The sequence below is a fragment of the Armigeres subalbatus genome, chromosome 1, assembly GCF_024139115.2.
Source record: "Armigeres subalbatus isolate Guangzhou_Male chromosome 1, GZ_Asu_2, whole genome shotgun sequence".
In the NCBI taxonomy this organism is placed as follows: domain Eukaryota; kingdom Metazoa; phylum Arthropoda; class Insecta; order Diptera; family Culicidae; genus Armigeres; species Armigeres subalbatus.
The window spans coordinates 138,092,065-138,116,796 of NC_085139.1; the positions used below are offsets into that span (position 1 = coordinate 138,092,065).

Sequence of the window (24,732 nt, forward strand, 5' to 3'; positions counted from 1 at the left end):
ACATCCGAGAAATGGCGCCCATCCGTCAGAACATGGTCTATCTGGTTGCAATTTTCACCATTTGAGTGTCTCCAGGTGTGCTTTCGGATGTTCTTTTGTGCAAAGTAGGTGCTACTGATGGGCATCCCTCCGGCAGCAGCGAAATTTACTAGCCTTAGGCCATTGTCATTGGTAGCGGAGTGAAGGCTCTCCCTATCGATAATGGGACGGAAAAAGTCCTCACTACCGACTTGAGCGTTAGCGTCTCCGACAACAATTTTCACGTCATGCTTTGGGCACTCTCCATAGTCTTTATCAAGAAGTGTTCTTCACGTCGGTCGGATTTATCGTTTATCGGTGCGTAAACGTTGATTAGGCTGTTATTGAAGAATTTGCCCCGTATCCACAACACTCAGATTCGTTCGCTAATGGGTTTCCACCGCATTACTCGCTTTATCTGCTTGCCCATTACTATGAAACCAACTCCATGCATTGCCTTTCCGCCGCCACTGTGATAGATGTTATATTTGAATGCAGTGTTGGTCGTGGGGTCCATGTCTCGGAATTCAAGTTTTCCGGATCTATGCCATCGGACTTCTTTAATAGCGGCCACGTTCACTCCAACCTTCTGCAGTTCACGAGCCAGAAGGCTCACTCGGTTCATTTAGGGTCCTGACATTCCAGGTACCGAGTTTCCAGTCATAATCTTTATTTCGTTACCGGGTCTGTTGCCAAAAATAACGTCTCTTTTTCTTCTATCACCATTTTTCGTGGTATTTGAGAATCTTCACCCCTTTCCAGGGTCGCGTTACCTACATCGCGCTGGTGGGGCTGCCACCTTAGGTATAGCTGACGCGATACAGCATTTCACTAACCAGCTGCTGGGTACCAGGTAAACGCTGTTTGAGCCGCACCTCCTGGTGAACAGACGCTCGAGGCGTACCTTCTCACTCTAGCTGATATCAGAAGGACAACAGTGCCCAGGTTGCACTACCAGCCATTAGCTGGCGGTCTTTTGTCATCGGATGACCCGTGGAACTTGTGTGGGCCAGAGCTACGTTGGGCGCTCCTTCCTTGTTGTCAACCCACCATTTTGCAGCCCATTTTACCATGTATATCGTTGTCAATGTTCTGTGGAAATGTTCTTTAACCCTCGAGGACTCACATTGTTGTAAAAAGTACACATAATAGATTCATTGTGGTACATACATACATCCAAGGCGACTTTTCATAACAGTAAAATCTGTTATAAAACAAATTAGATCAGACCATCGTTACGAATTTCAAGTACGCAATGGAATTCAATTGATAGTATACTAACTTGTACTTTTTATAATCCCAATATAGCATGACTTAAGCATCCCATTGAATATCTGCTTGATTGCTATATCAGTGAACTAATCTTATCGTATGTCGTAATGTCGCGTATTGTTTATTACACCCACATACACTTTGCCCATCCCTACAATATGGCAGACAAAATTAGCTATTTTTATAATATATCTGTACCACACAGTTGTCATATGTTTAATCTTATCTTCATTAGGTGTTTCCACCTTTTGTTTTCGAATAGTCTACCAATACTCACAAATCATATCTTTTTTCTTTGCTTTCAGAAACACTCAAAAACGATCAAGGAACAAATTTGAAAAGTATTACAGCAGTTGAGAATACATTGGTTACCGGAAAGTATCAGTCGATAGCTATCTACCTTGCATGAAGTGGAAGCAGTGTAGTTCAGTGTCAAAATCCACGTGATAATGTGATAACGCAATTCAGAAAAGTTCTGTGGAAGTGTTCACCGAGTCACCCACAATTGATGAAAAATTCATACAGTGTGTCGAAGAAAATTCGGGCTATAGATTGTTGCAGTGCTATTCAGGGCGTATCAAGAAACAATCTAATTATCACTTTCCATCCTCTCCGGCGGGATGCGCTGTGGGAGGTAATGTGTTATGAGTTGTCGCCGTCTTGATCAGTGGTGGTCATTTGAGGTGCGGCAGTATCTCGGTACTAAATTGCCACCGGTGGCAATCGTGAGCTGATAACGATGAACGTTGGACAACATAGCGGCCCCGGGCCGCCACTGATCCGCACCGGATGTTCGGATCGCTCGGTTACTGGCCCTTCATGCCGGGCACTGCGTACGGCCGTGTCGGCACTATACTGCTTGGATGATTTTATACGGGAAAAGATCGGAGAGGGCTTCTTCTCGGAGGTTTATAAGGTAAGTTGATGGGCGAAATGAGGTTGAGTAAATAGAATTTAAGAATGGTAAATGTGTTAATTAGTATGTATCGTTTCGTCAGTTATGACAAAGAACGAGCTTGCTCGATTATTGACACTACCAAATTAATAGTTTCTACTTCACATGAGTGAACAAACCACAGTAGAACATTTTTTTTTTAATATAAGATTGTTTATACGCCAGGAATCAATAAAGAAAATTTGAATGAGGCTTTGTTGTAAGCCTAGCTAACCCAACTATCAAGTTGAGAATCACTTATACGAGAAAAGTGAAAAGATGAATTGATTGAACTGTTCAAACAAACCTCTAACCATTTCGCGCAGTTCATGGCAATTAATTTCACCGATGGTGAAAATAATTCTGAATTTATTTCAACTTACGCTTAACAAATTGCAATCAACCACGGAATGAATAGTTTTCCAGCGAACAAACAGAGCCCGCCGCCCGGTTCGGTTTGGCACTATGGAAATCGATACGTATCGATGGCTTTCTAGAGCTTTGGTCAATTTCGCTCGTCTTCCGTACCGGGCCTCGCGCACTACGATGCGGTAGATTAGTTAGCCCGTTTGCTTTTTCAGTTGACGGCGATTTAGTTATGAGCCACTCTGCCGTGTTCCGTAGTGGCACCGCTGCACAGATTCGTGATGGCCGTTGGCCAGACTACCGAGGAAATCGATTCTTTTCCGCTATATTGGCGATGTGCCTTGCTGCCAAGAAGGCGGCGGCGGCGGCCAGCGCAGTTGCTGGGCTGGGAGAGGCGCGCGTGTCTTCTGTTTTACAAAGCGAAAATAATATACCTATATAGTTAAATAATCGCTTTCATTTGCAGTTTTGTGATTCCTGTCATGAGCTGCTAAGTGCAGTTTGTTTGAAAATGTTGTCTGGTGATTGTAAAATATATCGTTTGATGGACATGGGCTATATAAACAACCAAACAATTATGCAGAATAAAAAAAAAGTTAGATCTCATGTTTGGTAAATTGGCAAACAACGCTTCTCGTTTTTATGACATTTTATGAACGGAATATTTATGGTTACTGTTCCGGTACTTCATCTCATATTCATCCTAGAAACAAAGAAAAGAAAAGTAGTTTGATATATACTCTGTGTTTTTAGCTTGAAACACATTAGATGGGAAATCTTGTCATATTGCTTTCTAAGGAAAACGAGCCTGATCGGTTGATGCCCCCTTTTTTTTATTTTTTTTATTAACGTGAATGTTGGCATGTAAAGATCGAATTCTTAACTTCGCTTAGAAGTTATTTCTGAAATTTAATTCTGAAATAATTGTTATACTATATATAAAGCCACTATAAATAGGAATAATCTAACCATATTAGTCAATCTTTTTGAATTTTGTAGTTCCAATGGAAATGACTGTCTCCTAGTTCTAATGAAATGAAAAGTTGCAGGTAACATATATATAAAATTCAATGTTTATACAGTCAAACCTCCATGAGTCGATGTTCTATTACTCGATATCGACTCATGGAAACAAATTATTCCATATTAAAAAATATTTCCAGGGCTACTGTGATGGTCCCTTCAAAGAGCTTTCCAAGTTTCTGTTCCACATCTCGATATTTCCTTGAGTCGTTGGTCCCTTCAATATCGACTCATGGAGGTTTGACTGTATATTTCAATGTATTTCCCAACATAACTTCTAAACCCCTTGATGGAATTCAACCAAAATACCCCCTGAATTTTTTTTTATTTTTTTGTGAATTTTTTCGTGTGGTTGCTCATTGGAGTTGTTGGGTGGAGTTCATTGTTTCATTGACGCTGAAGGTCTCAAATGACTAAAACCAAACCGTGTAAAAAAAAACCTGGGTGTATTGGGGTACACTTTACGATTGCGAAAATCAGGGACCATCACGAAAATATGATAGACTTTAAACTTTAATATCTCAGCCGTTTCTCGATGGATTTTCATTTTTTTTTTGGACCATTTGATCAAGGATGAGTTAACGCTTCTTTGTATTTATATGAAAATATTGATTTTTTAACTATTCATTTTTGAAAATTGATAAAAAGTTTAGAAATAGGTAAATCAACCATACACGTACATGCATCACTAGCACAGACATCAAAAATCAATCACTTGCGGGTTTCGATCTAATCCTCAGTTTGAAAAAGATTTCACGCAGAGCGAACGCATCAATGCGATCGCAGCAGAGCGGTCATAGCATCATGGAGGCGCTGGTAACATTTTCAACGGAAATCCATCGCATTGGTGATGGTCCTCGGTGTGTTGCTGGAGATCATTCAACCTCAACGAACACTGTTGCGATCCCGTGTCGCCAGTGGCGATGCTGAACAGAATTTTCTGAACATAAAGGTTTAATTGCGAAAATGAACTGTTTCGGTGGCATCGTTTGGCATGGAAGCTTAGTTTCTGTTAGTGATTGCATCCATTCAAATTTACGGGCTTAATTTATTGAGTACAAGAAAGCTGCTTTCTGGCGTGCGACCCTTTTGATCAGGATTCCGCAAAGAGCGGTTTAACCATTTATAAGGCAGTGGCAACTATATTGCCACCAACAAATTATATGTTTTTCTGTTTTTTAACAAGAGCACTTATTATTTCCCATGTAGTGACTATATTTACTACCTAGTAATCCCCCAGATTAATTTGAGCCATAAAAATTGAAATGTCAATTTGAGAATGATTTTTTTACGAACTGATCGTAAGTTTCGAGTGAAAGATGGATTTTCAGTTATTATTCGTTGAAAAATGACGACAAAGATATACTTTTTCCCATTGATAATAATTATTTTGAATCTCATGTGTTAGATTATGGCGAGATTAGTGTGAAAAATACTTTGCCTTTCTTGTATATTTGATTTTTGGATTTTTGACAAAATTGCTTGAGAAAAAAAGTGCAAAACAAATTTTGTTTCACTTATGATGCGTTTTCCAACTAGGACTCTTCGCTAAAAAATGTAACGTGCTTTGTTTTGATTTGTTTCACGTAAAACCTATTTTGTTTAAATCTCTTATTTATTTTTGTTGCATTTATTCCCGCTTGCAAGGCAGTGGCAAATAACATTCTCCGACATTGTCTGCGGAATCCCCATCAAAATGCCTCGCGCGCGCAGAAAAGCAGCTTTCTTATATCAAATTAAGGTCTGAGGGAAGCTCTCTCGCGGTAGAGCGCTATTTTCGTACTAAAATGTCTATAACTCGGAATTGGGAACGAATTTCGCTTATCCCAACTGACAATCTCTTTGAAATTTATCAAGGAATGTTCCTACAAAATTTCATGGACCTACTATTTCCCAAATTTGAATTAAGCTCTAAATACTGAACTATTGTAGAACTGAAATTTTTGCTTCTCAGTACCTCTCTCCGATTATTTGAAGCACAAAGGAACCGAATTTCGCAAAACCCAACTGACAAAAGTTTTGAATTTTTTCAACGATCATTTTGATGTAATAAAAAGTATATGTCACCGCAATAAATTTTGAAGGAAGCTCTTTTTACTTCAACCAAGTTTTTTAAATTCCATACAAAAGTTACCATTTCGGGAGAGCAGCCAACAGCATATTTTCTTGTGGCGCACGGCAGGAAAGGAGCGATGAGAGCGGTAGAAAGTCCGTCAACTTTGTATCTAGCGTGACATAAGAAAAAAGCTTATCCCTTTTTGTGAACACGAGGACACCAAATATTATATATTATATATTGAAATCAAATATAGGAATAAGATCAAATAAACAGTTGAAAATAAATAAGACAAAAAAAACAAAAAAAAAACAAATAAGCAAAATAAAACAAAAAAGACAAATAAGACAAATAAAGCAAATAAGACAAATAGGACAAATTCCTACGGAAGCCCCTTCAGGTATTCCCCCAGAAGTTCCTCCAGAAGTTCCTTCGGGAATTCCTACGGAAGTTCCTCCCGGAATTCCTCTAGAAGTTCCTCCGGGAAACCCTCCAGAAGTTTATCCAGGAATTCCTCCTGAAGTTTTTTCAGAAATTCCTCCGGAAGTTCCTCCAAGAATTCCTCCGGAAGTTCCTCCGGAAGTTCCTCCAGGAATCCCTCCGGAAGTTCCTCCAAGAATTCCTCCGGAAGTTCCTCCAGGAATTCCTCCGGAAGTTCCTCCGGAAGTTCCTCCAGGAATTCCTCCGGAAGTTCCTCCAGGAATTCCTCCGGAAGTTCCTCCAGGAATTCCTCCGGAAGTTCCTCCAGGAATTCCTCCGGAAGTTCCTCCAGGAATTCCTCCGGAAGTTCCTCCAGGAATTCCTCCGGAAGCTCCTCCAGGAATTCCTCCGGAAGTTCCTCCAGGAATTCTTCTAGAAGTTCCTCCGGGAATTCCTCCAGAACTTCCGAAGGAATTCCCGGAGGATCTTCCGGAGGAATTCTCGGAGGAACTTCCGAAGGAATTCCCGGAGGAACTTCTGAAGGAATTCCCGGAGGAACTTCCGAAGGAATTCCCGGAGGAACTTCCGAAGGAATTCCCGGAGGAACTTCCGAAGGAATTCCCGGAGGAACTTCCGAAGGAATTCCTGGAGGAACTTTCGAACGAATCCCTGGGGGAACTTACTTTATTTTCCTTCTGAATCTTATCTATCTTATTTGTCTTATTTGTCTTACTTGTCTTATTTGTCTTATTTGACTTATTTGGCTTATATGTTTCATTTGTCTTATTTGTCTTATTTGTCTTACTTACATACACCAGCACCACTGTTATCACGTAAATCCATTTCAAAGCTTGTGTGGAAACCTTGTACAGAAATCCTCTCACGATATTTTCTAATGTTGTTCTAGAAACGGCTCATGTTTTCATTTTACAAAACCAGATGGTGTTTGTTTATTTTGATTTCCTCATTGCTTGATTGGTCGGCGCTGCTGCTGTTCTCTCGCCGAACCACTGCATGAGTGATAAATTTCTTCCCCATTGTTGCCAATTCCTTTTGTTCTCCGTTTACGGCAAATTCTCAAACAATTGTAAACTGCATAATGATGAAATAATTTTGGCGACACTGACAGCATCATTCTGGCGCGCTAAATTAGGCAATTTTCTTTCTCAGAGAGTGTACCACGTGCTTTTTTAACGGAAAACCCTTCCCTCAGACCTTAAGTAATTCCATTAGCCCCGCCCCTTCATTAATCGTAATGATTGCACATTTTATTTACACCCATATCAGATCACAAAGAGGCGGGGCTAACGGGCTTAATCTATTGAATACAAGAAAGCTGCTGTCCGGCGCGCGCGAGCCATTTTGATCGGGATTCCGCGGAAAGAGCGAAATGAGCGGTTCAACAAAATTTGATGCAGCGGAGCGGAGCGGACACAGCACCACGAAGGCGTGTGTAGCAGTGGCAATGCTGATAATTTATTCCAAATGGTGGAGGCTTAGCAAAAAATCATCATGTGGCGGTCGGACAATTTCAACGCAAGGTGCTGACAAGCATTTGGATGCAGTTAGTTATTGGAAAGACGCATTGGGAAAAGAAAATTGGTTCTTCTCAGGACCAGCATTTTATGGAAAGAAAGAGTTAATTGCGAAAATGGATTGTAGGACACCATCCTCAAAAATGGCCGAAATAAAGGATAAATAAGCAAAATCAGAAGAGGCGTGAAACCAAACGCAAATATATTCATTTGCAACGTTTGGTTTTCGCCCGCGATGTAAACGTACGTGGCAAAGTAAGGATTGTGATGTCCCCGACTGAAAGCCAGTCGAGTGGCTTCAGCGGCCAATAAGTCATGTCAATTCCACGGTTAGAGACTCAAAGTCCATCCAACTGGGAACAACTATTCGGCTTCTTGATTCATTTGGCCTTCGAACAGTTTGCTTAATGTTAATAAAACGACACAAATTATTATGGCAAATACCACCAAATTTTGAATAGCTACGTAGTCCTACGCCACCTTTGCGTACAACCCGATTGGGCTGCCCCTTTAAGTTTTTTTGTTCAATAACACTAACATCAACATTTTCGTTTATTTGACTAATTACAGTTTCCAAAAAATCCATATGGCTTAGCACTTCAATAGTAACAAACCAAAATAAAAAAACTCAAAGGTGCAGCCCAATCGGGTTGTACGCAAAGGTGACGTTGAACTACTTAGCTGCATTACATCCCAGGTTTTCGACTTTTCTGTTCGATGAGACCAAAGCAAGCATTTTTCAAGCCCAGGGTGAATCTGTTTTCGTGATGTATCGTATGATCCTGAGATTGAATGAGCACTACAAACCCTGGTGATGTATATAATTTTTAGACCAACATTTGGTCGGGGTTCAGCCATCCTGTGCGCCGGTCATATAATCGGCGGCGGCGGCGTAGTGGTCACTTTTGCCCCGGCGGCGGCGGCAACACGGCGGCGCGCCGTTGGCTTTTATCGGCGGCGGCGTGATCAATGGCAAAAAAAAACAATTTTAATGCGGATTTTTTAATTCACGTGGTTTTGATTCACACCGTACAAATCACTTGTATAAAAATCGACTTTAGTGGATTAAAATTGGAATATTCCATGTTTGTCGATCATCAAACAGCACATTCCATAGTAAACTACCAGCGATACTAATAAATACCTGATCTCAAGATGCTATTTAAATTAAAACTATTTTATTATTCTCTGATTATGATGAATCAAAATTAACCAACGAATCCTGCTTCACTTTTCGTAACCCTTGAGCAGTACTGAGACTTCGGTGTCATAGGACTAATTTTTTAATATTTTTTCCAAAAGTTCATCGTGTTAGCCTCATGATATACGAATGCAAAAATGGTAACTTGGCTTAGAAACCTCGCAGTTAATAACTGTGGAAGTGCTTAATGAACACTAAGCTGCGAGGCGGCTCTGTCCCAGTGTGGGGATGTAATGCCAATAAAAAGAAAAGAATTCAGGTTCTCCCTTCAAAAGTTTATTTGAAAATTCCTACACTAAACCCAACACAAACGCCTCCAAAAATTTGTTTGAGAACTCCTCCAGAATTTTATTTCTTAAATAAATAAAAAATACCGCCCGAAATTCATTCGGATATTCCTCCATGGACTTCTTTAAAAGATTATTCGTAAAACCTCCGAGATTTCCTTCGGATTTTTCTCCAGATTTTTTTTCGGAAGATCTTCCAGGAGATCCTTTGTAATTTATTGAAAATGAAGCTGTTTCCGATGTAGTTACTCATTAAATTTTCGAAAAAAAATCCAAAAATAAGCAACAAAGAAACAAATACTTTAGGATAAATGAAGACATTTTCGAAGAAATTCCTGCAGGAAGTTCCGGAAGAATTTCCGAAGAATGTTTTAAAGGAATTGCTGGAAGAAGTTCTGAAGAAATTCCTTAGGTAAATTTTGAATGAATTCCTTATGGAAATCTTGAATGACTTGAAATTTCTGTTTTTCCAGTGATTCATGAAATAAATGCCGAAACAATTTCAAAAGGAAGAATTTCCGAAGAAATTCTCAAAAAAATTCCGAAGAAATTATCAAAAGAACGAATGGATTTTTTTAAGGAATTCCTTGAGGAATTTTCACATCCAAAGGAATTCCTCAAGGAATCTCAGAAGGAGATTGTAGGAATTCGTAGAACAAAATCCGAAAGCATCCCTTTAGCAATTTCCGAAAGAAATTCGTAAAGGATTTTCTAAAGAAATCTGTAATGAAAATTCTTAAGGAATTTTCGGAGAAATTTTGTAAGGAATCTCCGAAGGAATACCCAAACAAATTTTAGGAAGAATTCCTAAAATAATCTTCTAAGGTTTTTTAAAAGAAACTTTTCGGAGGAATATCTGGAGGAATTATCAAATATATTTCTTGATTTATTTCCGAACTAATTTCTGGAGTATTTTTCGAAGAAATTCAATTCATAAATGAATGTTTGAACGATACTTCTTCGAATATTCTCAGAAGATCCAGGAATTTTACAATAAGGCTTTTACAATACAGTATTAAATAATTTCAAGACAATTACACCCAGGTTTTTTTTTACACGGTTGGAATTCTTTAATTTCTCGGTTAACCCGAACTTTCACAGCTTTTTGAATACCACCTGAATTTTCTTTGATTTTTTGTGAATTTTTTCGTGGGGTTAACTCATTGTTTCATTGACGTTGAAGGTCTTAAACGACTAAAACCAAACCGTGTAAAAAAAAACCTGGGTGTAAATTAAATTTTCGTAATGTTTGAAAATACCTGACGTTTTAACTAAATAATTTAACTAAATACTATGCAGCGAGGCGACAACACCCCAGGGTTGCAATAGCTGTGAATAATAAAAATCCTGATTAATCCACCTAGCGGTGATGATGCCTTTCTCGCTCGTTCAAAATGGTTGATAAACATATATGAAAAGTCTAAAATAACAATTGGTGAATAAGACTTTTTTCACATTTGTTTATATCAGATGAACCGACCTAGGGTCGAAAATCTCGTGAATAAAGATAGCTAAATAAAGTTAGATTGAATTGAAAATTCACATTTGTTAAGCGAATAGAAATTTTTGACGGGAAAGGTCAATTTTTGCTAATAAGCAGTTCCGTTTTTGTCATTATCATTCAAATACTTTTCAACAAGATTTATGAATTTGATCCGACTTAAAAAAAATCTGAAGAGAATTCTACTGGGGTTGCTTTTCTTTATATGGAAAGCATTTCGCAGTAATTGGTATGAATGCATGGTTAAAATTGATTATTTTAATTTCTAAACTAATCCAAATCTATTTATCAGATCACTCTACAGGTAAACTATCCAAGTACAAAATCTGATAAATTACGCGTGACAGAGCTAGTGTTACCAAAATCAGCATTCTTGAGCTCATATTGTGCAATACTTTATATCGTAATGATAACATACCTGATATGCTATCAGCTTGCTTCCGTGTAATTTGTTATGGATTGTAGCAAGAATGTTTTCGATCATTTGATAATATAGGTTCGATAATTTAGTAGTTTGTCAATAACTCATTCCAGAGGTTAAATTTCAAACGTGATATGTGGAGGACTTCTAGAGCGAAGGTTTTTACAACTCTGCCTAATTGTTGTTTCTATTGCACTAATAACAGAGTAAATAGCACTAGTTGTAGTAACTTATTATACAGACTGATCGAAATTTTGTTATCATTTAGTATTAGTAACTAGTGCTTTAACTCTGTTATTAGTTGAATTAAAACAACAACCTCTGGAATGAGTCATTGTAGTTTGTCAATGATCGAACTAAGATTATTAAATGACCTAAAACATACTTGGATTATAGAAAAGTTTGGATATTTTTTCTTCTGACTTCCAAAAATAGAAAATTTTCTCCAAATCCTTCCAAAACTCAGTTTCTCCTACATAATCCGAGTGCTTTGCAAACGAAATGAATATTCTATGGAAAGAACCACGCGAATAAGGTTTATATAGCCATTTAAATGCGAGCGTTCGGAATATGAGTCCTTTTCGGGACTTGAGTCCAGTGATGGGAAATGTCAAAAAAATGTCATGGCATTGCTATTACTAATTTCCTTATAACTTTTTTCAAAAGTCATTTACAATTCGGATTTTTCGATTAACATGTAGTACTTAAAGGGTCCTAAAACTTCGTCGAACAGATCATTGTTCTAAATACAAAGTTTGAGCCTTGAAAGCGAGATTTAAAAAATGTCACGAAATGTCATGACATTAATGTCATTTGACACTAATTCGGCTCTCACGCCGCCAACATCATATTTAGATAAATTACCTGTTAGAAAAAGTTTTCGGGTCCTTTAAGGGCTACATGTTTGTATGAAAAACATAATTGTAAATGACTTGTGAGAAAAGCTATTAGCAAGTTAGTCTCATGACATCGATATGACATTTCCCGTCACTGCTTGAGTCAAAACGGTTTATATTTTTCAACATCAGATTATATGCCACCGAACCAAAGCACAGCACCCGGTGCGTTACCGCACGTATGCACAAGCAGCCGATGTCTTGATGCAGTGAAATAGTTATTTATTGCATATCGCGTAAACTCTTGTTCTTCGAACACTATTCTCCCAAGAAACAAAGATAGCTCAGTGGTAACGTAATAGGCTCTCATTCAGAGGATTTATGTTCGATCCTCGTGCTAGCCATCTTTTTTTTCAAAACTCATATTTTCTAGGTGTGTGGTATAATATTGTAAGAAAAAATTTAATACTAGAAAATTCAAATATTCTTTTTTGTATTTTATATTTTCCATGCTAATAATCAATGAAACCTAATGGTGTGTATTGTTTATATTTATATTCATGACATTTCTATAATTGAATCCCTCTGATTATTTGGGATATTTGAAAGAACTCAGGTCTAAACTTTAGATGATGGAGGTAGGAAATGAAACATAAATGCATAAATTGAGAAGTTAGCAGAAACAAAATAGCTTTTGATTTACCTTGATTTACCTTAAGACCGGGGATTTCCCTCTGCGCGTTATTTCCGCGGAGCTATCCAAATTTTTCTTTTTTTTTCGTAATACTCATGAACCAGTTTCCCCAAATCTCATTTGCTCGGATCAACATTCAACCCAGCTGAGCTAAAAATAGAACATTGCCTCACGCAATGCGATGTGTGTTGGTGATGCTTCCTATACGGCAATATTCATCAGACGGCAAGAGACTGAAGCGAATGCAGTGTCGTTCGTTCCCGCTGAAATGTGCTTGCATAGCGTCCTCAGGCACACCAGCTGAGCTCCCATATGTTGATTGAACGAAAGAAAGATGCATATGCGTAAAAATAGAACAGAAGCACCAGAAGCACGGCTTGCTGCTGATGCTACGATGGTTAAGCCGACCGATCCACAGTGGCGGAAACCCAGACAAAACCTAAAACAAAATCGTTCTTTCGTGAAGCTGATAATAATTTAATTTTGCACATTCAGTCAATGATAATTCCTCAATTTGTTAATTGTAGTTGGTAAATTTAATTTTTGGTGACTTGGTTCAAGTTGATGCTGTAAAGTATCTCCTAAACATTAATGTATAGGAAAATTAAATTTGACTAAATTTTTTATCGCAAAAGAAACTGAAGAAACTTTATCGGAAAGAACTGATACCATGCCATGTTCCGATGGTTTTGTGGTATAGCAAGCGCTTTCCACCCCAGAGGTCAGCGGTTCGAATCTAGGTGAATTCAGCATAGAACGTTTTGCTATTTTTTTATACGCAAAAACAGTTTTTTGGCCATAACTCCAGATTGCGATGAGCTATTATTCTAATTTTCAATAGCAAACAATGGGACTGAATTCCGCGTCGACTGCAACTTGTTGCGAGCAAATCGGACAATAGGAAGTTCAAAAAAGTGTGTCTACAAAATTTGTACACATACACACACACATACATACATACACACATACAGACATCACCTCAATTCGTCGAGCTGAGTCGATCGGTATATAAAAATCGGCCCTCCGGGCCTCCTATCAAAATTTCATTTTTGGAGCAATATTATAGCCTTTACGTACACTTAGTGTACGAGAAAGGCAAAAAAGAAGCGTTTTTAACTGATGTTCGTAATGTTTGCTCAGCAATGACCCGTAACGCTGGGTAGACACCTTTACGTGGTGTGTTACGGGGTAAGATCTACCACGGTTACATTCCCAGGTAGAGGCGAATCCTGACCCAACGAATACCTTCCTCATTATCCAACTCCGTGGTACTTATGAGGGTGTCGCTAAGTCGGTGGCCTCTCGTTAAGTAAGTACGACATCAACACTTCCTTCCTCTCCCTAGTTACGGTGAAGATGGGCGTGGCCAGGAGTAGTAATCCTCATGTTTTTATTATTTTTGTTTAAGACTGAAATCAAGGAGCACTCCTCTTCTTGATTTCTGAAAGCATTCTAGATAAGGATCTCAAAAGTAAAACATGAGTATCACTAGTGTCCAATCTACGAATTACACCGTAACAATGCTAATGCTAATGCTAATGCTTCCTAATGTTTGCTCAGCAATATTTGCTTTGCTGATACTCAGCAAGTGGTTTTTCAGTTATAATCAGAAATTGATTTCAAAATGTAAATTACTTACTCGGGAGTTGGAACAAAAAAATCGGTAAAGCATTCACAGTTGGGATTTAATTATTTTGCTAAATCAGTTTGCCTTATAAGCCAACTGTCCTAATAGCACAAATCTTAAAACAAAGAAATATTATAAATAAATAAAAAAAATAAATATTGTCAACTTGACTTGAAATTTCTTAACTGCAATAATTTTCCTGCACCAATGCCAGATCCTTTAAGAATGGGGACGCTTTGGGGATGTATCCAGGCCCCACAACAAACCCATTTTGCGAGTCACCTACAAGTTTAGGTGCCCGACTAAATGAAGCCTTGGCTTAACGCATTCCAAAGATCAGTTTAACATTTTATGTATTATTATACTAGATAGAGCCTCATTCAAACTCTCCAACTAATCAACCAACCTATTAATTAACCAAGACAATGTATGTCACTAAACCGACTTAGAGACACCATCGCTTGAGGTAGATTTGAAATTGAATTTTGATGAGATCCACCTTAACAACATTTATGAACTTCCATAAGACTTGTTTAGTACAATTCCAATTAACTCTACCACGCTGTATTTCTTCACAGATACGTATTTCGACCTCAATAATTTGGTCGTTTTCAGTGTCTCGTGCTTGGCTCGACTCGACTTAATTTAATTGATTTTTTTATTGCGATTAGTCGGCGGCGGCGGCGCGAGTAAAACCACCGGCGGCGGCGGCGCGGCGGCGCACAGGTCTAAGCCAAACCGCACTGAGCGGCTTTTTGACTGACTTATTATATTTTTTTTGTAAAAGAAAAAGGGAAATTATTTTAATTACTTAAACTTGTAAACTTGTTAGAGAGTAAAAATCGTTCGATAATTGTATCTCGATTCGAAGCATTGGTAAATGATACTTTTGAACTTACTTTCCTACACAACAATGAAAACTAATCAGCGTGCAAAAAATAAAGACCTGGAAAATTACATTATTCGGGGCGTACATGGATTTTTGCCATCAAGTTCGTCCTAAATGTGTGCAATGGAATGATGAAATAAATAAATAAATATGAAAGATGAAAGAAAGAAGAAAAAAGAAGGAAGACGGGAGAAAGAAGGAAGAAAACGGAAGAAGGAAGAAAGAAGAAGAAAGAAGGAATAAGAAGGAAGAAGGAATAAGAAGGAAGAAGGAAGAAGGAAAGACGAAGAAGGAAAGAAGCAGACAGAAGAAGGATGAGAGAAGAAGGAAGAAGGAAATGGAAGAAGGATGAGGGAAGGAAGAAGAAGGAAGAAGGAAGGTTGACGAAGGAAGAAGGAAGAAAGAAGAAAGAAGCAGGAAGAAAACAAGGAAGAAGGAAAAAGGAAGAGAAAGAGTGAAGAAGGCTAAGGGAGGGAACAAGAAAGATTAAAGAAGAAAGATGAAGGAAAAAAGAAGGAGGAAGGAAGGAGGAAGAATGAAAAAGGAAGAAGGCTTAGGGAAGGAGGAAGAAAGAAGAAGGAGAAAGAAGGAAGAAGTAATGAATAATAAGGGAGAAAGAAGAAAGAAGGAGAAAGTAGGAAGAAGGAATGATGAATAAAAGAGAAAGAAGAAGAAAAAAGAAGGAGAAAGTAGAAGGAAGAGGAAGAAGGAGGAAACAACATTGAAGAAAGAAAAAGAAAGAAGGATAAAATTAGCAGGAAGAAAGAAGAAGGGAGAAAGAAGAAGAAAGTAGAAAGTAGAAGGAAGAGGAGGAAGGAAAAAATAAGAACAAAGAAAGAAGATGGAGAAGGAATGAAGAAGAATGCAGAAAGAAGAAGAAACAAGGGAGAAGAAATAAGTAACAAAAAGAAGGAAGAAGCAACATTAAAGAAAGAAAAAGAAAGAAGGGAGGAAGAAAAAGGAAAAAAGAAGAAGAAAGTAGAAGGAAGAGGAAGAAGGAAGAAATAAGATTGAGGAAAGAAGAAGAAGAAGGAATAAATAAGTAGAATGAAGCAAGAAAGAAGGAAGAAGAATGCTGAAAGAAGAAGGAACAATGGAGAAGAAATAAGTAACAAAGTAGAAGGAAGAAGGAAGAGCGAAAAAGAAAAAAAAAGAATAAGAAGGAACACGAAGACAGATAGAAGAAGTAAGTTGCAAAAAGGGAGAAGTAGGAAGGGATAAGGTGAAGAAAGAACTTCTCATTTTTCACTTTTTGCTAATTCAGCCTAATGGCCATTCGGCCTAACGGCCTTCGTACTAATGGCCTGACACCGTTTTCAACTAGGAACATTGAAACGTAAATTGAAACAACGTAGAAAACCGCGTAAATCCCAAAATATGTCTGAATGAACCGTGGAGATCCCGAAAGACGAGTGAAAAAAAATCGCGTAAAAAACGATTCGTAAAAAAAACCTGTATGATGCGTTGGCTCTTCCTTAATCGAATGGTTCAAGAGAATTTAAAATCCACCGAGAAACGACTGAGATATTAACGATCAAAGTATATCATATTTCCGTGACGTTTTTCGTTTTTTTGCAATCGTAAAGTGTACCCCAATAGAAAAGACAGACGTAGTTCTACGTCAAAAAACGACGGAAGGATTTTAGAAGCAAGTTTAAAACTATCAAATAAACGAGATCAACAATCTTATAGATACTTTCTTAACGTCTCAGTACCCGTTTTAAAAATCTGAAGAGTGCCATGGTTTCACTCGAATCTATACCATTTCGTCGAATAACATTTAGTCGAATGACATCTGGTCGAAAGGACATTACGTCGAATGGACGTTTAGTCGAACGGACATTTAGTTGAAATCAGATTTTGGAATGAAGAATCTTCGAATGACGTTTGTTCAAAAGCGGATGTTCGAATTCAAAATTTTGGTACATTTAGTCTAATGACGTTTCGTCGATAGGCTATTAAAAAAAAATTTAGAACAATTAAAAATTGAATGATTTATTGTGGTGTTTATAAAAGTCACGTAATTATTGCTTCAATATTGTCCAAAGAATGAAGGGCTCATAAAAAGAATAAATAATACGAAAACGGTGAATATTTCGAGAATATTCCCGACTGGATATTGATATTGGCGAACCCCTCTAACCGACTACATTCCACATGGTCAAAAGACATTCAGTCGAATGATTTTTCGTCAATAGGCATGACGTCGAATAGATTAGGTCATATAACCATTTGGTCGGAATTAAATTTGCGGCCAATAATTAACGAATTTATGGTTGGAATTTTATTCTGAACTAATTATTGTATAAATATTGAGTGAAAGAAAGAGTTTCAATGAAAATAATTAGAAAACGATTTCCATTCGACTAAACGTCCTTTCGATATGTCATTTGACCAAATGTCATTTAACTAAATGTTCCAAAGCCGACTACGATGAAGTATTGGCAAAATAACATTAGTTTTTGACCATGTGCCGAAAAATAGATTAGAGGGTGTATTTCACCATCAGTACCCAATATTTTGCTTTTTGTAGGTTTTTAATTTCTCTATAATCCACCAGGGTCTCCGGGAGTTTCTGTTAGCTCAGGGGAAAATCCTCATTGGCATCCGTATTCGTTTCTTCCGCTGTGATTGAACTTCCTCACGTCTACTGAATTCTTCTAATCAATTTGTCAATGTAGCTTGTGGATTATTTATTAAAATTTAACCAAAAATCTATTGGTGAATTATCTATTTAACTAATAACCTACCTATTACGGACTAAACACTTTCAACATTCGACTAAATTTCCATTCGACTAAATGTCCTTTTGACTAAATGTCCTTTAGACTAAATGTCCTTTCGACTAAATGTCCATTCGATCAAATGTCCATGCGACCAAATGTCCATTCTACTGAATGTCCATTTGACTAAATTTCCATTCGACTAAATGTCCATTCTACTAAATGTCCCTTCGACCAAATGTACTTTCGACTAAATGTCATTCGGCTAAACGTCATTCGACGAAATGTCCCAAAGCCGTTTCACTCAGTGCCATGGTTTCATACAAAATAATGAATAATGTGATCAATATTCCTCACGATCACATTTTTATTTTATAGACAAAGAACTTAAAGGTTTACATTTTAGCTGCTACGCCCTTTTCAAATGTTGGTCTAGTTTTAATCTAATTTACAGCCGGTGTCTTTTGACAACACATGATTTCAAAATTATAATAAAATCATAAATGCCATCTGCCGGGTATCTTGTTCGTATTTTGTACTAAAATCAGAAACCAAATCATTCCATGTGGTATCGTTTTGGCCTGTGCACAGTGGTTAACGTGATCATCAGCTTTTTCGGTATGAAATCGTGTTTTAAATGGCATAGTATGTTCAGCATGTATGTTAATTCTCCTTGAAGTGAGATACAATTTTTTTTCAAGATTTGTTGAAACAAAATGGCGTCTTTGGGAAAGTTATCCGAAATAATCTACAGAAAAACTTTGTCAAAGACACTACTGGTCTATCTGTCTATCTGTACGAGTGATCTTCAAAGTGTGGCATAATCTTTTTTACTGCGGCCTTCGAAAGATTTAAAAAAATACACTACATGCTGTCCATTGATAAGCATGACAGGAAAAGCTTTTCATCTTACCAATTTTTTCGTTGTACCTAGCAATCTCTTATCAATTTCTTATCATTTTATGTTAAAGCATCATAAATATGTAAAGCAGGAATAGTTCTGGCATCATGATTAAAAAAATCATCAATTCATAGCTGTTATGGAGGCCAACAGCAAAAATCCTTCGATGTGTATACAAATATGCATTGTTTCGAAAAACGAACAAAATGTAACTTCGGGTAAACATAATGTTGTCATACACAGCTCCGTAATAAAAATGCTTTCATTCTTCTAAATACATGAGGATTTGGTGAAATTGAACCGAAATATTATCAGATTATTAACTCCAGAAAATACTTGTCGGCGCATTCTAGTTATTTGAGGAAACAAATGGGCAAAATAGAGGTCATAGAGGCTTCATTATTCACGAAATCACTGAAATTTTAATGAACCAGAATTCGTGCTTCATACGTGACGTGATGGTTAAATTATCAATTTATGCTATTATTATATTCAAATAAACTTACTGTTCCTTACTCAAAATATGATCATATTTCATGATTATTCCGAACCTGAAGCAACCTTCGCAAGGATCTACTACTCGTAACGGTTTAATTTCCGCCTTCGGTCAAAAACTCCCATAAGGTATACCTAAACGTTCACGTTTGTCGATCTCACTCAGTTAACGGTTGATCGAACCAACTTACCCTGAGGCTGGGCAGCGCCGCCTCATGTGATTAGTTTCGAGAATTTTTTTTTGCGTAATTTAGCATTGACGGCCGGCCGGGTGCTGCGGCAATGCGTTTAGCACAGCGCAAGTTCCTCTCGTCGATCGAAAATGATCGTATCCGTTATTAGTGCAGTTTTACGAAGGTTACACTGAAAAGAACTCCGGAATCTTATTTCGTTCAATAACTACGGCAATCATAGACGGATGCTATCAAGTACCGTGATGACTAGAATTTCGGATACGTATTTTATTTCATATTTCATGTTGGCTTATTGTTTTAGAACTTCTGGGGCTAATCGGAAGTACAATCGACACGGTGCCTACAATATAGTTCAACTAAATGGTTAATGATGAACGATCAAAATTTGAACGAACCTCCGATGATGATGTTCATGGCCAATCATAGGTACTGCTGATTAGCTGTGGCAGTTATTACAGTAGCCGCTAGGTGCCGAAAATAAGAGTTGTGTAGGCATATCGGTTGAAATTTGGAAGTGTAAAATAAAAGGCATCGGAGAAAGCAGCATATGCTACTGGTGCTACTCTAGTACATATACAGAAAGAAAATGAAAATAATGTTTCGGCCTCTACCCATGCAACGGTATTTTTTCTCAGTTTCGTTGCATCGTATGAAACAGTGGCAAATTATGATGCTTTCCCGGAATCTCGGGAGGTGATGCCTTATTAACAGCACACGTTTTGCCTTTTGAGGTCAACTTGTGTCTGGTCTTGACGGCTCTATCAGTGCGTCATATTGGGTTTAAAAAGGTTCGAGAGATGATGGTCAACGATCTGTAACTAATCCAAGCCATAAATTACATTATTTGAGGAAAGCTGCGTAGTTACACTCAGCATCAATATCGACAACCGCAATCACGAACTTCAGGTGAGTGATGTTTTAAGGTACGTCAGTTCGGACGTAGGCGCTGTTGGCTACCACACGATGATAAGACTTCACGTCAATTATTTTCCTGATAAAAAAAAACAAATTCATAATAATGCCATTGTCGAAAGTTGAGTGGTGGAATGCGGACCTGAGGTCGGCTCAAGGGCAAATTGCTTAGTGCTGTGGTCATATACATTTGCCTTGTAGTGCACATAATTGTTCTACGCAATGGAAGTTCCAGCCAATTTTTTTCATAAAAATGAGTGGAGATGATTATTACTAACGTTTGATAATTGGGTGATGGAGAAGAGTTGTTAGTTAAACTCTTATGATTATTATTTTTTAGCCTCAGTGGAATGTCTTCCTTTGTCATAAACTGTATTAACTGAAGTCGTTACAACAATTGACTAATTCCTTTTTATTTACGGTTCGGTCTTGCTGCAAACTCGAATTGAATGAGAAAAAGAAATACAGAATGAGGCAATATCCGATCTTTTTCAGCAGATAACATCTTGATACAAAAATCAAAATCATTATAATTCATATCACATCTACTCAGAACCAACTCTTACTCGCATACTAATATTACCAATGAGGATATCCTGGCCCCAGGAGCGGACTAATAACAAACACTATGTTTCGTCCCAATTTCCGAAAGCGATGACTACATAATAAATTTTACTCTTACCGCTGCCACATTTCGAATAGTCATGCTGTTTAGCTGAAGAATTAGGCGAACCTATGTTTATCGACTTAGAGTAGCGACTAATTTTGTAGCAACTAATCAGACGGTCCCTCAATTTATTCACACGTCTCGCTCACACAGATAGTTAGTCAATCTAGCAGAGCAAATCCTCAATTTGCTACTCTGAAGATTGCCATACTGCCTTCTATGTTTGGTGTGATTGTGTGCTTAGACCATGTTTTGATTTTTTCTTCTATGAGCTAACAAATAAACCGCTTTCTATATCTTGCAAGTACACAATCACAAGCAAAAGGTCCAAATTTGATGTGCAAATATAGCTGCTAGAAGTCGCACTCCTGATTTATGCCTGACTCTATGATGGATGAATAGTTGGTTTGCACATGATAAGTTTACGTAAAATTTACGTGCATTAAGTTGATATAGAATTTGGATGTGTATAAAAAATAGGCTGAGCAATCGTCTAATCATGTTCTTCAACGAGGTAACAGGTTTGATTCAAACTAGGAAGAAAGCTCATTCGCTACAAATTAGACATAATCGATTGTATTTTGCTTTTGCTGAGCAACCGCGCTTGTACTAGCCACAAGTTGATCCACTTGTGCTGTAATTGAAAAACCGAAGCGACAATTTGATAGCCGATTGGAACGCTGGCGGGTGTTGTTGAAACTCTAATTACGAAGTGCTTACCTGGTAGATGGCAACCCGTGTACTATATACAAGGCGCCAGCCTCTATCGACTCTGCGACGGTCATCGATGCTTTCGCTCTTGTACTTGTTTGTTATGAAATTTGCGTGAACGGCCTTCACCGTGCAACCACCTGACGTGGTATTGGCGGTCAAATCGTTCGCGCTCAAGGCTCACCGTATCAGCAAAATGATCAGATGCTGCACTTTAATAACAAGATAAGCTTTGTGAGATTGAAGTTTCTTGCTGGTTGAACGACTAGTGAGACGCTAGCTTTCGATGTGATAACCAGCCCTACCGCTGATTAATTTCAAAATTATGCAAGTTCATTGCATCTTCGATGCGGTCATCTTACATTTATAAAACGATGTCAGGTTTGACAGAGTGTTAATTGAGTAATGATAATATTTATTAAAACTTCTATTTGTTCCAAATCCAATTTAAAATTAATCCCAATTCATTCCAAATCCAATCCGAATGCATTCCAAATCCAATCCAAATCCAATTCAAATCGAATCCAAATACAATCCAAATCCAATACAAATCAAATCCAATTCCAATTCAAATCCATTCCAAATCCGATCCAATTCCAATCCAAACTCAATCCAAATCCAATTCAAATCGAATCCAAATCCAATCCAAATCCAATCCAAATCCAATCCAAATCCAATCCAAATCCAATCAAATCCAATCCAAATCAATCCAAATCAATCAAAATCAATCCAAATCAATCCAAATCAATCCAAATCAATTCAAATCAATCCAAATCAATCCAAACCAATCCAAATCAATCAAATCCAATCCAAATCAATCCAAATCAATCCAAACCAATCCAAATCAATCCAAATCAATCCAAATCAATACAAATCAATCCAAATCAATCCAAATCTATTCCAGATCCAGTTCAAATCCATTCCAAATCAATCCAAATCAATCCAAATCAATTCAAATCCATTCCAAATCAATCCAAATCAATCCAAATCAATCCAAATCAATCCAAATTCAATCCAAATCAATCCAATCAATCCAAATCCAATCCAAATCCAATCCAAATCCAATCCAAATACAATCCAAACCCAATCCAAATCCAATTCAAATCGAATCTAAATCCAATCCTAATCCAATCTAAATCCATTCCAAATCTAATCAAATCCAATTCAAATCGAATCCAATTCCAATCCTAATCCAATCCAAATCCAATACAAATCCAATCCAAATTCAATCCAAAGCCAATCCAAATCCAGTTCAAATCCAATCCAAATCCAATCCAAATCCAATTCAAATCCAATCCAAATCCATTCCAAATCCATTCCAAATCCAATCCAAATCCAATCCAAATCCAATCCAAATCCAATCCAAATCCAATTCAAATCGAATCCAAATCCAATCCAAATCCATTCCAAATCCGATCCAAATCCAGTCCAAACCCAATCCAAATCCAATTCAAATCGAATACAAATCCAATCCTAATACAATCCAAATCCAATCCTAATCCAATCCAAATCCATTCCAAATCGAATCCAAATCCATTCCAAACCCAATCCAAATCGCATTCAAATCGAATCCAATTCCAATACAAATCAAATCCAATTCCAATCCAAATCCATTCCAATCCTAATCCCACAGATAACAGACATTGAAGCTAGAACAAATTTTATTGAAAATCCTGTGTAAACTTTTGAATTGATATACGTTGGCCCACTACTGCCATCTACTCAACTGATTGCGGCAGTACCTAAGGATGCAGCTGAATCACAACCGTCGAACGCAGCCAATGCATTTGACAGCCGCAATCGGGCTGCGTTTTCAATAACAATGATCCTTGCGCCATCTCCAATCGATTGCCAAACGCGGTCCCAATTTAAAATACATTTGAACTAACGGTTGCGAATGTTTACACACGTATGGGATGCCAGCCTCAACATCTGTTATCTGTGCTAATCCTAATCCAATACAAATCCAATCCAAATTCAATCCAAAACCAATCCAAATTCAACTCAAATCCAATCCAAATTCAATCCAAATCCAATCCGTTTCAATCCAAATCCAATCCATTCCAATACAAATCTAATTTATATTCAATCCAAATCCAATCCAAATCCAATTCAAATCCAATTCCAATCTAAATCCAAACCAAATCTAATCCAAATTCAATACAAATCCAATGAAAATCAAATCCAATCCAAATTCAATCCAAATCCAAATCCAAATCCAATCCAAATCCTATTCAAATCCAATCCAAATCCAATCCAAATCATATCTAAATCCAATCCGAAGCCAATCCAAATCCAGTTCAAATCCAATCCAAATCCAATCCAAATCCAATCTAAATTCAATCCATATCCAATTCAAATCCAATTCATATCCAAATCCAATTCTAATACAATTCAAATCTAATCCAAATTCAATCCAAGTTCAAACCAAGTCCAAGTCTAACTCAAATCCAATCCAAATCCAATCAAATATCAATGCAAATCCAATCCATAACCATTTAAAATCCGATCAAATATCAATCCAAATCCATTTCAAATCCGATTCAAGTTAAATCCAAATCCAATACAAATCCAAATAGAATTCAAATGCAGACTAAATTCATTCCAAATCCAATCCAAATCCAATTCAAATCCAATCAACCCAATCCATATCCAATTCAAATCCGATCCAAATCCAAATCCAATCCAAATCCAAATCCAATCCAAATCCATCCAAATTAAATCCAAATCCAATCCAAACCCAATGCAAATCCAATTCAAATCGAATCCGAATCCAATCCAAATCCAATCCTAATCCAATCCCAATCCAATCCTAATCCAATCCAAATTCAATACAAATCCAATTCAAATTCAATCCATTCCAAATACAATCCATATCCAATCCAAATCCAAATCCAAATTCAAATCAAATCCAATCCAAATCCAATCCAAATCCAATCCAAATCCAATCCAAATCCAATCCAAATCCAATCCAAATCCAATCCAAATCCAATCCAAATTCAATCCGAATTCAACTTAAATCCAATCCAAATCCAATCCAAATTCAATC

At 37.4% G+C, this 24,732-nt stretch overlaps 1 protein-coding gene across 3 annotated transcripts in view; it reads left to right on the top strand.

Moving 5' to 3' along the window:
- The window catches only part of LOC134205173 (uncharacterized), a 305,408-nt gene that overhangs the window by 32,647 nt on the left and 248,029 nt on the right, over positions 1 to 24,732 (top strand). For all 3 annotated transcript variants that reach the window (XM_062680176.1, XM_062680177.1, XM_062680178.1), the window contains one exon: positions 1,596 to 2,206. In XM_062680176.1, the coding sequence (XP_062536160.1) occupies positions 2,030 to 2,206 (177 nt within the window). In that variant the 5' untranslated portion in view covers positions 1,596 to 2,029. The remainder of the gene's footprint in view (positions 1 to 1,595; positions 2,207 to 24,732) is intronic.